The sequence below is a fragment of the Diuraphis noxia genome, unplaced genomic scaffold, assembly GCF_037042655.1.
Source record: "Diuraphis noxia isolate RWA-SAM2 unplaced genomic scaffold, SU_Dnox_SAM2 contig0001, whole genome shotgun sequence".
Lineage (NCBI taxonomy): Eukaryota > Metazoa > Arthropoda > Insecta > Hemiptera > Aphididae > Diuraphis > Diuraphis noxia.
Genome location: NW_028301711.1, coordinates 44,191,331 through 44,208,086, shown reverse-complemented (window position 1 = coordinate 44,208,086; position 16,756 = coordinate 44,191,331). Strand labels below are relative to the sequence as shown.

Genomic DNA, 16,756 nt, shown 5'->3' with positions numbered 1-16,756 from the left:
TATGCTCCCACCAGTTTTACAAAGACGTAAAATCAGAATAACCATCATATGTGTATAAAATTATATATTGTATACATTAGCTATATGTACAAAGTGATTCACGAAGTAAGCTCACCCCCTGTTTTTCCTATAATAATTAATTTATAAAATTATGATTTTTTTAATTTTCAAATTTACTTAACGTACCTACCTACCATATCTTCAAGTAATTAGATTTCTATAAACAATTTAAAGTATCCTGCTGTAGTGATACCAACTTCTTTTTTTAAATAAGAAAATGTCTTTTTTTCAGTGAATTAGATGATTTTTTTTCATTGTTAATGTAACTACGTTATGTAATACAGCGAGTAATTTTTGAGTTATTTAACATTGTGTATAAAGACACTCCTTAAATAACTTAATAGTATAGTGGTTCCTGTCTCAGTTAAGAAGGGAGAATGGAATATAAAAACCTAAATAATTTAAATATTAGAATGTATTATTATTGTAAAATTTGAAGGTAAGAATATTATCTTTAAAATTGATAGTTGGTAAGTCAATTCTTTATTATATTAATAAGTAACAGAGTAAAATGGATTTTTTGATAGTATGAAAGAGTTCTTTTTTTCTTCATAAATTTAATTAATTTTTATAGAAATATAATTACTTCATAGAGAATATTAGACGTATAATACCTAAGAGGCTAAGAATATATTTTTATGATTCGCAATATACTCATATAGCGGACAATGAAAATGTTTTACATTTTATTCCATTATTCTTTGTTCCGGAACAATATAGGTATAATACATATTATGATGGCCATAACCAATATTATATCATATAAGTACAATATTATATGCCCTTAAAAATGAAAATGTCATCAGCAACAATTTTATTTTAGCCTTCAGTTTTCACCTAATCCTAAGTTCCTTATACTGTATATGGTTACATGCAGGTACCTACAAATAGTCTATGTACCTTATGCCTGGTTTTTGAACAGGAAAAATTAAAATATAAGATACCTAATGCATACAAAAACATGTATAGATGGCTAAATAAAGGTAAAATATACATAATTTTTTTTCGCTTCATTCACCAAGAAACTTTTTAACCAATGTTTCATTATATTTATTCTTAAAAAAAGACCATTCGTCTTTATTAATGCAATCCATTTAATAATAAAAGTTTAATTTAAACACATCTCATAAGATTTACCTGCTAAGAAAAGATTTTACATCGAATATACATAATATTCCAATGCTTTGTATAGCTTATCTGTAATATTGCCAGTCAGTAAAAACATGGAAATACATTAGATAAAATTAATACCACGAAACTGATCATCACGATTCTGTAACATATTATAATAATTGTTACGCGAGTGTTAATTTTAATTATAATTATTATAAAGAACGTTATTATGCGATACGCATGAAAACCATTAAATATATTATGTTCTAAATAAATGCGTCACGGAAATGAGGGGATTGTCGTAGGACTTTATACTTACCTTACCTAAACTAAACTGTTCAAATTGTACAGTTGTACACAAAAATGTTACCGGAGTTTGAATTTCGCTTCGGTTTAAAACGGGTTATGTTCGATAAATGCACTCTATCTCATCTGATAACTGCACTGCAAGATTTTTAATTATTCATCTTAATCGAAAGTTGCGTGAATTTGTGTCGATCCATTTAATTTTAACACGACTTGTCGTACGTACACGACGTTACTAATTTCGATATAAACACATGAATACATATTTTGCATTATTATTTTTTAAAATAATTGTAACTATATAACATATAAATTAGTGCTGATTATTTATTTTTAAGAAATAATCATATTTTTGTATTATTAATCTTTAACTATGTCTATGTCGTTATAGTAAATACAATGAACAATGATCTTTAAATGTTAAAAATACAAATTATTCTTCCGACAGCCAATTGCGATGTTTATGAAGGTATACAGGAAAAGTATACGATTCGAACATATAACCGTTTTTCTACCCCAAGTGCAATATAAACGAACAAAATAAGTGAAATTTGACCTTACCCGAAATGAGAGCTCCAGACTATTCCGCCCAACGAAAATGCATCTCATATTATATGCATTAAACCTACGTGATGAATACAATTTTATAACAATATACAGTTTGGATACAACGTATGTACGTGGTTTGCATCAATTTATGTTTTTCTATAACTATGAAGGACTAGGCAGCATCTGAGGAGATATTGTGCTCGTATCAGTCGTATCACAAATCTACACGTGTGTTGATGTACATTGCAGTGGCTGATACCAATATATGTATATATATACAATATATAATAATATTTACTGAATTTGCATTTCTAGTCTGGGGAACTTACATATTAATTATAGCTATTCTGTATAGTATAACTCGCGTGGGTTATTATATTATAGGTACTGTGAGCTTAGGACACGGCGGAAGAATTGTTCTGCAGGCGATGAGGGGGTAGTGAGAGGTGCAGAGGGGTATATGTCGCACACGCGCAAAGACAATGTAATATTACGTCTCTCTCTCTCTATATATATATATATATATATACATATAAATAGCACTAAATGCAAACGCACACGAATGCGTGTACACGACGATTTTATATTATTATATTAACCCTATCTCTTCGGTACCATCGCCCTTCTCCGCTCATCAAACACACACACACGCACACCCCTTGCCGGTGGTCCGAACGTGTATAAAGGTTATAACGCTGTGGATGTACAATACATACATAATATATTATGTAAAAAATATACCTATATATACATACATATTATATTGCATATTATTATACATATACAGTAGGCGCAATTGTGTGTCGCGTGCGTGCGTGTTTGTGTGCGGAGTTTTGATAGCGTTTTACACACATCGTAACACCATCATATACATAATATATGTAATATATGTGTGTGTGTGTGTGTGTAATCATATATGTATATGTATATATATATATATATATATTTATTGTATGCATGGAGCGTGTGCGTGGCGCGGGCCCGGAGACGGTGGCGGTGGCGGGGTCGCGACAGAGATGTGCGCGCGATAATGCCAATGCGAATTACAGCGCGCTTATCTATCCGTTTCGCGTTGCCAAGTGGCGCGCGCCCGTTCACGTATACATTATTATTATGTTGTACAAGTATATACCTATAATGTGTATAATGCGTGTGTGTGGGTGTGTGTGTGTGTGTGTGTGAGAGAGAGAGTGCGCGTCCGTAAAGTAATAAAGGTACGACGACTCACTCGCTAGCTATCACCGCAATCTCACACACACCCTCGCGCCCGCGATTCCGCACACACTCTCGCGACTGCACGGTGGTAATAATATAATAATAATAATAATAATAATAATATATTATATATTATATATTGTTATTGTTATTTCCACTGTATTCTCACAATATTACGTATTATACATGCACGCGTGCTTCCGGTTACTTTACAACCAACGCGACACCGCCGTCGTACGCGCGACCGGCGAAATAATAAATCGTTGAGCAAATATTTATTGTACAAATTAGTACGATAGTGTACGTCTTGTTCAATTTAAAATCGTCTTGCTTTATTGTTTCGGCGTAATAAAATTATATGAAGAATATTGTATAATTTATGTATATGTTATGGTATAATTTTGTAGTTATACACTGTCTTATGCGGTATTACGATTTGTGTGTAAAACGCTATCAAAACTTCACAAAAACACGCACGCACACGATTGCACCTACTGCGTACGTGTATAAATAATTTATAGGCATATTTTATACATCTTATATATTGCATAATTATTTACGCATGCGCTATAGTGGTATGCCAAATTGATTATAAAATACTATTATTATTTATAATCGGTGGTTATACGTCGATGAGCCATGTGTGTTAGTGTTAAACATTACTATATCGTCTATTTGAGATGATTTTAACGTACCATTATATGCTAAGTAATATTAATATACGCGCATATATAGATATTGAGTTTATAGTTATGACAACAATAATATGTTTGATTCAAGTCATCTATTATTTTTTTTATTTTTTTTAAGAACACCACCGCTTGTAGTTGTGTTTGAATTTAAAAAAAAAAAATACAACACGATGCTAGTTAACAGCGAGACTTTTAGTTATTTTTCGTTTACAATTTTTAATAGTTCGTTAAAATGTATATTAAAGTGTATTATACTTGCAATTCGTTTTAAGACTGCACCGTGGTCTGTGACCACCTTAACCATTTGCAGCGATTTATGCAAACATTTCTTGTCGTATGATATTTAAACATCTGTTTCACTATTCGTTGTTCGTTGTACAACATAATATTTATAGGTAAAACATAAACTCTAGCCATAGATCGTCGTACGAAAATCAATCGACCGAGCTCGAGAAATAAAACATATATAAGGAGGCAATTTCTGTTCGTTTCTGAGCCGATATCCACATAATAATTGGTCACGCGCGTAGCACAGAACGTTAGTACACTCGCGAATTCTTTAAAAAATATATACATATCATTAAGCGTAATAGTTGATTTGTATTGTTTTTATTATTTATCAAAACGCTGCAAGATATTACCGCAGTCTGGTCCTGTTAATTAACCACAGCTGCCGCCTCGTCTAGATCATAAACTTTAAGTAAAGCCGATTTCGCTATATAATATACCTATCTAAAAGTCATTAAAACTTTGCGGGTCGGGTGCTGCCAACGCGTCTACTTTGTGTTTTCATAATATTGTATACACAGAATGCATCACTTCAAAGGAGATTTCTAGGAATATAATATATGGTCGCGACGATAGTTACAAATTCTCCAGCATATCTTCATACCTACGATTTCTTATCAGTTCGTTCAAATCAAACCGTTTACTCGTCGTTATTGCTGTTTTGCGCACAGATCGTTTGCGTTTCGTTTGGCGGCGCTTCAAATGTTTCCAGGGGATGGTGCGTGTTTACGTGACCCACAAATAGAGCTATTACGAATGATAATCACCGATCCCAGAGAAATTCGTGCGATGACCTTTGCACATAATACATGTTATATTATACTATATAGTTTAGTTCATAAAAGTCATTATATATAATTATAACTCCGGCTGACAATTCTTAACAGCAATTCGGACAATTCGCGTATACAATAATATTAATATTAATATTGATGTTTATATTTTATACATAATAAATTAATAACTATAAATATATTGCACGACTGCAGAAAAAACTTACGTGGTACAAGCGTATATATATTATAATTTATAATATATATATACGTTTTGTTCGGACTTGGACGCGCGCGTGCACACACACACACGCACACGCGCACACACACACACACACACACACACACACACACACACACACACACACACACACACACACACACACACACACACACACACACTCAATATCGTACTTATACTTGTAATATATAAATACATATAAGTATAATACGTATGTTCTGCACATATTATAGTATATGCATACATTCAATTAGACAGTATTTATTGGTCCACCGCAAAAAGGGTGGGTGCGGCTGCCGAGTAAATCCTGCTGCAGCTGCATCGGCGGGTGAGCAGCAGCACAAAGCCCAGGAACCGTGTGTACACGGTGTATATATTTATATAAAATTGCTTGCGCCCCTGATTCTCGCGAGCCTAAGACCTCCGGATTAACTGTCTTATATATATATACATTATATGTGCAGCATGTATTGCCACAACGTTATTCCACCCCCCCCCCCACCCCTCGGCCTGCAGCACAGTCGACGATCCCCTCGCGTGCCGCTGCCACCGCCGGAGAGAGTATTGTTTAAAAATCTATTACAGAACGCTAATGCCATTAAGCTACTTTAATATGTTACATAAGCTCTCGGAGGGCTCCTTCTTTTTTTAATTGTTTCCATTATAGGACATAAAATATTAACCTTTTCGGTTTCGCCGTGCGACGGAGACCTGCTACGCTGCAGCACGATGTATATATATAAATCGCATACGCTTTTATTATTATATATATTATATTATGTACCTGCTACACATCCGCGAGCAAGTTCATGATATTTATATACCTATGTATAATATATGGGTGTTCATACCTATTATGTGTGTATTATACATACCTATAATATAATGTACGGTATATAGTCTTATTATAGACATATCTGTTCCATCATATAATAATTGAAGCACCTGCGTAATTTTTTCTATTTTTTTTTGTCTTGACAACAAAAACTACAATATATTATTAAGGCATGTATACGCTCGGTCGATTGATGAAGAAAACATACTCGTGTTTTGAAAAAATATGTCATATATTATGGTCATATTATGGAACCTGCTGTTTTAATCAAACGACCGCGTTATAAATTATAATATATGCATTACACGGGCTAGACTTGGGAGTTTTCCCTTGCAGGACATTACATATTATATATATATATAAACTAAAACTATAGTTTATACGATATTATATATTATTTAACGCTATACAAAGAAAAACGGGAAAACTCCACGACCCGCGCCCAGCTGCAGTATAACCTCTGTATATTTGTCGCGTGTTATTATTTTTATATACAATGGGTCGATGCGTTTTTTCACATTTTATCAATACAGCATCAATATTGTTATTATATATTCATGATACGCATAATATATGTTACATTATGTTTTTGTCATTTTACAGGCCATCATTTACGAGGGTCAAGACAAGAATCCAGAGATGTGCCGGGTGTTGCTCACGCACGAAGTCATGTGCAGGTAACGCATTATCATCAATAAATTCAATACTTAATACATTTACCTGTACAATGTATATGCTACTTCACCATAACTATGCGCACATATTATTATTATTATTATTATGGTAGTATAACGGCCGACCCCATTTTAACGGTACCAAAGACTGCGTGGTTCGGTTTAGGTTAGCAATAATAACCATATAGTCGTAATAATAATAATAATATATTGATGATGAATCGGTTATACCGGTCAAATATTATGGCCGCTGACACGCTCCTCCCCGATACAACGATGACATTCCTCAAATCTCTTAGGTGTATAATGTTTGCTCACACACACACACACACAACTCTTGGGGGAAAGTTTGCCGAGTCATGCACGTGGTTCAATGCTGTTTTGTATGTAGGTACGCGCGTACATAACAACGTAAACAAAATCGTCAATAGCTGACTTCGCGCGAGGGGTTGTGCGCGTATTTATAAGTCTGAAGGGGGCCAAAACCCCGGGGGACAGGTGCGGGCATAATAATAGTTCGTTCTACGAACATGTCCTGTATGTTTAAGGTATATAATATGTATATAATATATATACATATTTTATAAATATTCAAATCCTTTTTGGTATTTATTTCGTATTATTATAATACCTATATAATGTCGTTTTCAGTCGATGCTGTGATAAGAAAAGTTGCGGAAATAGAAACGAAACACCATCCGACCCGGTCATCATCGACAGGTAAGATTGATGATAATTATTATATGATTTACATACCAACATAATATGGCTTTCTAAAGTTTATGTATCTACCTAAAATAGTTTAGTTTCGAGTTAACCACATAGTGCGCGTGCATTATACATAATATACAGATGTTTTCGACGTTCCTATAGGAATATATATAATACATTACAATAGATGATGTAGGTACAACCAACAGATAGTAATAATAATATTATTATGTTTTTTCGGCTATTTATACTTCCGACCGTCGGGTGACGTGATGTGTTTGGCATAAAAAAAAATAGAAAGACTAATGCTCTCTCACCCTCTTTATTTTCGGTCGACTTTAGCACTTAGGAAAAAAAATCGTTGGTTTCTGTTATGCTTTTTCCCCCAATACTTTTATAACGGAATGGTTTAAATACCACAAAGAGATCCGCACACTAATAAGCCGTCCCAGCGGGTGGGGTGCTTTGAACAAACTTCTGCTCTTTCGCCTTTTATCTAACGTTGTCCTCCCCCAGAACCAATTAAAACACCACAAGCGCCCGGTATTTTTGTTTTATGTAATCGGTAGAACGACAGAAAAAAGCAAATATTTTACAATATCCCGCTATAAAAACATAATTAGTGATTGAGACATCAAAGAGCGTCTCCAGATTGTTTGGGAGAATTAAATTACATGGCAAAAAAAAAATCCTGGGTAATTACTAAAATGACTGAGACTAAAGTGAAAAGGTATTTTATTTACGATATACTATTCATTATCGAGATTAAAATGTTCCCGCAATCAAAATATAACCAAACAATTAAGTATACTTTATAAATTAAAGACATAATTTGCAGCTTTTCGTGGTTAAAACTTAATGGGTTATAGCTGGATGTCACTAACTATATATTATTACGCTATAAACTTAAAACAAATAAACAATTACGTACATAAGAACTTAACTACTTTTGAGGCTGTAATAGGATTAAACAGTATCAAACGATATAAATAAATATTTTACATTTCTTGTGTGAACGCATAATTCATAGTCGGATGACAAACAATAAATTAGGGGAAACACATTAATCTACCTATCATCGAACATACTATGTACCTAGTTTCGCATGTATATTAAGAATTCATACGAAAATATTATGGTCATCTTTTCTACTCATCGGTGCACTGTAACGGTTGTGTTACAATCTTCAATACAAAGTGTTCGACTTTTATTTTTACCGCAATAGAAAATTCATATACCTACCTATATAAAAATTTTATTTCCTAGAACACACCTACCATATATGTATTTCAGATTTATACATATATGGTATTATATACATCCAAAATTCACTCGATTTTAGTAATAGAAGTGCGCAATACTACATGATTACTCCCATTATTTATATTATATGTATATAATATTACATTATATGTATGCACTTAAAAATGCCACAGTTCGTTACCAATTCAATAATAAAATTGAATCTTATTTGTATAGTATGTTACTAGTATTAAATTTTGTAAAGTCAAGTAAATAAACGCACGTAAAATATAAATATATAACTTATAACTGCAGTTTTATTCAAAATAATAATCAAATAAATTCAATAAATGTTTAATTGAATGTTTAAATATCTTTTATTTTGTTATTAAGAAAATTACAAAACAATAAAATATACAACTTTCCTTGTTTACAACAAATATTTTTATTAAATGACATAATACAAATCAACACGACAAACATGTATAATATAAAGACTGATATATTGTCGCTTTCGTATTTATGTGAATCAGCAGATATATTTTCTAATGATCTAATACATATATTTATATACCTAATAAGTAGACAACTAATGACGATGAGTGTTTCGAACGCGTCAGTCAATTTATTAGTCTATTGTGCATTCATAATAATTAAGTGTACTTTATCAATGACATCTTTATAATATTTTGCATATGTGTACCGTTACAATACTAGAAACTTGGTTGGCACTTCATGGTAGTGGCTGCAAGGGATAGGAAGGGAGTACACTACGAGTGTTACCATATGGCAATAGTAAATATAGTTTTCATATTATATTGTAATATAATATACAGTATGCGAAAAAAATTGACGAAATCATATTTTATGCGGAATGTGCCCGAACAGCTTTGCAATCATCAAAATGCGAATGTACATACTATAGGCAAATGAGTACAATGAAAATTTGCACCATATTATTAACATGATCGATCCTATTTGAGTCTTTCATTTACAAACTGCTCTGCCCTTCATCCAAATAATCGAATCTAACTCTCGCCATTTTCAACAGCATTATACAAAATTAGGAATAAAGCCTGCAAAACACGCGTATATTGCATGTTATTATCGTAACAGGTGATAAAAAAGGAAAGTAAAACCTTTTATCGAAATTGAGTGTTACACGTGAGTAGTATAATATATTTTGTTAAAATTACGGGTGTTCCGTTTGCTATATAGTTTTCAAAACGATTCGAAATTATATAATAGTATTATATAATACTATAATCATAAACCACATAATGTATAAAATAATATTCAAGTAATTACAAATATTCTCGGCATTATAGCAATTACCAAATTTCTTAACATTATTTCTCATAAAATGAGAGATATTTTAGAATTATGGATATGTGAGTATAATGTATACCAAAATAAATTTACCAATAAGCGCACTCGAATATCGACACGTGATGAACAATAAAAATACCACACCAATATTATACGTATAACTACTAAAATAAAACTCACATTGGCTATATAGAATATATTTCATCTCAACTTATGTAATGTTATACATCTGCAGTAAAACAATGTTAACACTTGAACATTACATTATGTACTGATCGTATAAAAAACGTGTATACCACCACCACATGTGTATAATTATTAATTAGAAACGGGCAATTCTTGAACTATATTCGAACCCTCGAACTGTTCAAATTCGAAAAGAATGTTGTTTGATTCGCATACAGTTCAAATTTTTTTCTTACTATGTTTAAACCCTATATTTTACTACTGTTTATTAAATTTTTTAAATTTGTTATAACCAAAACATTGAAAGTTCGACTAAGTTCGAAAGTTCAATATAAAATTCAAGTACTAGAAAACTTAGATTTGACTTGGGTCTAATGATAACGTATATTGCGCGCGCAAATTTTTCGGCCATTTTCAGAAAAGCGCAATACGTACACAGATAATTGAATAAAAGAAGTTTTGATTGAAAATATAGTTCAATTAATTTGTTGTCTTTTTTTTTCGATGTAAAACAAAGTACGACGAGAATGAGAAAACCAACTGTACACGTCTCGTATATTATATTTGTATGTGATTTATAGCACGGTGATGTAAAACGGCAGACTGCAGCAGATTCCGGCCCGAAATGCTTAGTAACAATACTTGCGGCGGCGGATACGCGTATTCAGCGTAGGGCATTATTATTATTATTATTATCATCATCATCGTGGGCTGTATTTTTTGCTTTGGGTTTTTTATTTTCGTCATTCTTTTTTTCCGTTTATTTCCTATAACGGCGCGCAACGGAAGATCCGAATCGGATGATACTATATACAATATATACTGTATAACGTATACTATAATAATACTATACATCGTTCCGACCGACCACCCCCACCGGTCGCACGCCCTCTCCCCCAATTCACTGCACTGAGGCGCTGCAGCGGTACAGTGACGACCGCGGCGGCGGCAGTTCGTCGGTATTATACCCGCCGTCGAATGTATATAAAAGAAAAACCGTCTGCTCTAAAGATTTTTATGTTCGCATCCTATAACGAGCGGCGGCGTGGAGCAGGCGGAAAAAATATGGCCTGAAAGAGATAAAAATAGCACGCACCCTCCCCGCCCCGATCGACAAAGAAAACAAACCCCATGTGTCTTATTACGCATCTCCCCTGTGCGCGTACACCATCTCCCACGGGATGCCATTTTGTCGTCGGCGTCGTCGAACCTTCATCTTTTCTTTTCTCTCCTACACCATTCATTTCTCCTATTCCGTCGGAGATTTTTTTTTCGCTGAACACAACCACGTTTATATTATAGGTACCTATATCTATAGAACATGTAATATTATATATTCTGTTTAATGTACTGTTAGAAATTCTTGGTTTGTGTAAAATGTAAACTATAACCACCAATGATCATATTATAATAATATAATCCACCGTACGCATATATATATATATATATATATTATATATACTATGGAAAATTGAATCGTGTAATTTTTCGTTTGTCGTTTCTAGTTCAAATATAATAAAAGCATAAAAAAAACAAAATAAGTAAACATTAAAATGTACCTATGCATAGGTATACTGTATAAAAAAACCGACAGAGTCAATTTACTATTTTATGTGCTATATTATTACAATGTAGCGATATATATAAATAATATACGTTAGTGACAAATAGCTATAAGAGCCGATGCACATCTTCAGACTCGTAAAAACAACTTAATTTTATCACCATTTCATATTATATATTGATGCACGTCTTCAGCCTTGCAAAAACAACATAATTTTATTACTACTTCGGATTTATTACAATTCGTAGAAATATTTGATTATTAATAAAAAAAAGCTACGAATAGGAACCGCTTTCAACTAAATTTGACAATAACAACAACCACGTCGGTACCTTTCGGTCCACCTCCTAGTCAGTATCGTGTGTAACACTTTAGCCACTAAGATTCTGTATAAATACAGGAATTCGTCCATAGCAGAATCAAAATTAGTTATTTATCTCCCACACAAGTAGAACTTATCTGATCGTAGAGTCCGCGCACTCCACATAGCCGCCAGACTAAGTTCCTCCCATTATTTTAGTGCATAGATCACTAACTTCTCGGGCAGATACTTTTTGTTCTGCTGTCCTCAAATTTATATCATTTTATTTTGACAATTATAAACATTTAATGATAACTTTTTAACGTTGTGTAATTTGTAAACTCTGCAACCTTCTCCTTCGAAAAACCTGATCGTCGTCGAACGAAACATATATATATAGGACAATACCTATAAAAGTCGTCTGAGATTTTCGTAATACGCCCTTAAAATTATCAATCTAATGATTACCGCCGACAAATACAGTTGTCCCTCGGGCTGTATTCGTCTGCAATTCTATACATTAAAGGCGCGAGTAGGATATATATATATAATGAAACGGTAAGTACATTGTCTCTGACGTCATTGTGTCATATTGTTCATTATGTCAATATAGTCATTGTAAATATGACAATATGACGTTAAACGCTGCAGTTACACGCAGCAGATTAATTAAATTTTATATCACTATTTAATTTCGCGTATTTAAATCGAATCGCTGCGCAGTAACAATATTAACAATTCACGCCCCGTTAAATGTCAATGCTCGAGTTGTATGTTATAAACTAAAACCCATATTGATCAATATACCTGCGTATATAAAATATAATATGCATATTTTATTATATTGTATTTGAATCGCGGACGTTACGTGTCAATTGTCATGTAAAAAGTGTGATTTCTGTTTTTCGTTTCAACCGCGAGTCCTGCAGCACAACTGCCATGCAACGTGCCTAAAAATATTATGATAGCGCTATAATGTGCACAATGCACATCTTATCGACGCCCACCGAATTATGTACAGAGTGTGTAATTAGGACCATAATATTCACGCGTATATATATATATTTATACCTATGACGTAAATAAGTACACAATTAATATAAAATATAAATTATCGGGAAAACTCCTCTTATATACACTGTTTATTATATTATTTTACAACTGTGCATTCGATAAGTATTCGTCGGAAAACAAAGACACTATATTAAAAAGAAAAAAAAACATATTTCGCAGTGCATTTTATTCTGGCGATTCAGGTAGAGTGCACGTAAGGGATTCGGAAACAGGATGACTTCGTGGAATTATTCGTCTCCCGAGAAGACTGTTCGGGGGAAAACGCGTAAAACAAAACACACAAACATACACTATCTACGTAAATAAAATTGATAAAAATAACTGTATACAAAACGAAAAATAGTGGTGGCGACGACATTGCGGTGAGTACTATACGAGGGAAGTTTGCACGCGTATACACAACGCGTATAATAATAATGTTTATTCGCTATACATAACATCCATACTTATATTGATATTACCTACGTGTGTATATATATATATATATATATATCATTTTAAATTATTATGTGCAGCGACTTGAGCGACTATAAAGTATAAGGTCGTCACATCGCGCGCACTGCAGGTATGCTGCACCAACGGCCCCTCGACACCGTTTGACTTTAAAAAAGCGCATACAATATAATATACACGTACATGAGTTTGTTCTCGCGTTTATTGATAAGTACCATACATGGCTATCATATTTATATATAGTATATGCATGCGATATACATGTCATGAGAAATTATAATGACTTTTATTTTTTCCGTTCGAATGTTGCGTTAACGTGTATTTCTCAGACGATAATTTCGTACCGTCTAAATTTTATTTACTCTAACGCTGCACCGCGGTCCACGTAGACACATAAATCATTTTATACTTGTATTTATGTGCACTTAATACCTATCATATACTTACTATATATAGGTAAGGCGTGACCCCGGAAGGGACGTTTGCATTTTCCGAACAACGCGCTCGTTTGACGACATCGTAGTACTGCAGTAGCGATATAGTGTATATTATACAAATGTGAAATGAGTACGTTATATTAGCGTAAATTAGTCTCATCTTGCAGCAATAAAATACCCCGTCATAACATTGTTTACGAATTCAATACAAAATTATTACAAAATGACCGTTGTATTAATTTGCGAACAACATTCGTCCAAGCACGCGAAACGATTGATAAAATAATATATAATTCGTACTCGCGATAACTCACAGCCTGTTATACCAAATAACATAAATAACTTTTAAAGTTTATACATTGACAGATTATAATATTGTCATGTAGTCTTGTAGGATTTGGCGCCCGATTTGCTGTCATTGCAATATTGCGCTGCAGTGATTTCACATCACATCTGAAACTCGCTATACATTTCTGCCGAGATGAATTGTTTATATTTTAACAACATTACTTTTTTATATGTGTGTCATATTATAGTAGACGTTTTTTTTTATTCGTGTTGTGGTTCTCGACGAACGTGTGCTGTCTCAATTTATTTACAATAATTAGTGTTACTGGATATTATAATCAGTTGCCAAAGAGTTACTTCTGCGATTAATATCTCTTGCGTACATAATATTATTATATTATAATATAGAATATATTCTCTAAATGCTCGAATATTATCATTATTATTAAATTGACTCGTTTTCGTGAATTCTACCGGATACAATATAATACACTCGCTCATACAACAATAAAAGTCCTGGCCGGATCGATAAATACGCATTGTGTATCATATATCGTGTATGATGTGAGTGTTGGGATATTTATTTTTTATCTACCAATGCGTGTCGTCCGTCGGTTAATTCGGTCGGTCGTTTATTTTTTTATCTGTACGTTTTATTCGACCAATAATAATAATAATAGCTGTGGCATTATTATAAGTATCACCATCGCACACACGTTCGGGTCGGGTCACAGGCACGGCGGCGCCGGTGAATTATCTAGAGCGCCGCGCGAATAACGCCGCCACCGCTTGTATAACGTTTAGCCCGTTTAGGTACATTAAAAATTATTTTCTGTAGTATAATATATATTATATATTACCTGCCTATATACATATTATTATTATATTATGTGTTATATTAGACGCGTACGGCGGCGTCGGGTTAAACTCGATCGCCTGTTATTGAGACCGTCGTCAAAAGGTGATGAACACGTGTGTGTGTGTGTGTGGTGTTTTTTGTATTCTTAAAACTTAAGAAATAAACATGTAGAATTGTTATTGTTATTTTTCCGATAAGCGCGTCGTTTTAATAGCTGCGGCATTAAAATAATATTATAATTATAATATAATATTATAATTTATATATATATATATATTATATTATATTATATTATAATATTATTTTTCAAATTTAGTGATGTCCTATTTTGTTATATCCTGCATGTATTTTTTATCAGTTAATGCATAGCCAGTTTTAATCGACGGACATACAAATAAAATAATTTGACATACAAAGGACAACGCTGTTCACTTAGGTTAGCGAAGTTATATACCATAGTGCTCAGTGGTAAATATATGTCGTGTCACATATAATATTCTATTTCAGCAGTCGTTTACTATTTTCAAATTAATTTTTAATATTTTGTCACACACGAAATCGATACCGAATGAAAATGTTAGTATTATTATATATGATATATCCACTGCGAAATCACCTGCAGATAATCGCGTTTTATGCGTGGGTTCGTAAATTTAATAATAAATAATAATATGTTTAAATATAATATGTGCATATAGACGTCATTGTATTTTTTTAAATAATTATTCATTTAATTTTAAATAAATATTTGTTGATTCCAAATACCAATATTTATAATTAATTACGATCTCACGCAATTTCAAATAAAACACGTGTACAGGTAGGAAGCCTTTAGTAGAACCATTTATTATTATTTTTGGCGATAGTTTTTGTTTGATAACATTATCATCGGCTTACCCATTTCAATAATAATTACAGTATAATATATATATTTTATACCATATAGGTATACATGATATAACATGATCTTGTTTTCTCAATTAAATAGTCAATTTTTATTTCGATATAACCACACTGATCAACTGATCAAGATTATTTATGTATTACATTAAAATCTTAAATAAGGTCATTTAACAGACGTAAGGCATATAGCTATATAATAATATTATATGTTATGTCGATTAAGACAGTTTTAAGTTGCAAAAGTTAAACTGTTTCCAGAAGCTGAGCGTCTAAAGCCTAAGCCACAGATAATTCGATTCAAAAATCTGCATTTTCACAGAATTCCGACGCTTTTATGTTTAGGTGCATAATTTAAATTATGGTGATCATTTCAATTATTCCATTGTATAAACATTATATAAAAATAATATTACTTATGCCTTATGAAAGTTTTTTTTTATTGTTTAGATTTTCAAGAAAGTTTAATAAGTATTTAATAATTTAAATTTTGTACTTTTTGGTTTTTATAATTATTAATAACTTTCTTACAGAAATAAAACCATCGAAAAAAGCTTTTGACAAAACACAGATAGTTATATTATTATCATTCATAATTATTGTTAAAACAAGTTGAGTATACATTATTAATTTCAATTATGTAATTATACGATGAGTGAAATACGA

General features: G+C 32.4%; 1 protein-coding gene across 2 annotated transcripts in view; it reads left to right on the top strand.

Annotated features, from left to right (window-relative positions):
• The window catches only part of LOC107169878 (EBF transcription factor knot), an 88,610-nt gene that overhangs the window by 18,814 nt on the left and 53,040 nt on the right, over positions 1-16,756 (top strand). For both annotated transcript variants that reach the window (XM_089216569.1, XM_089216571.1), the window contains exons 5-6: positions 6,676-6,749; positions 7,398-7,466. In XM_089216569.1, coding sequence (XP_089072695.1) covers positions 6,676-6,749; positions 7,398-7,466 — 143 coding nt within the window. The remainder of the gene's footprint in view (positions 1-6,675; positions 6,750-7,397; positions 7,467-16,756) is intronic.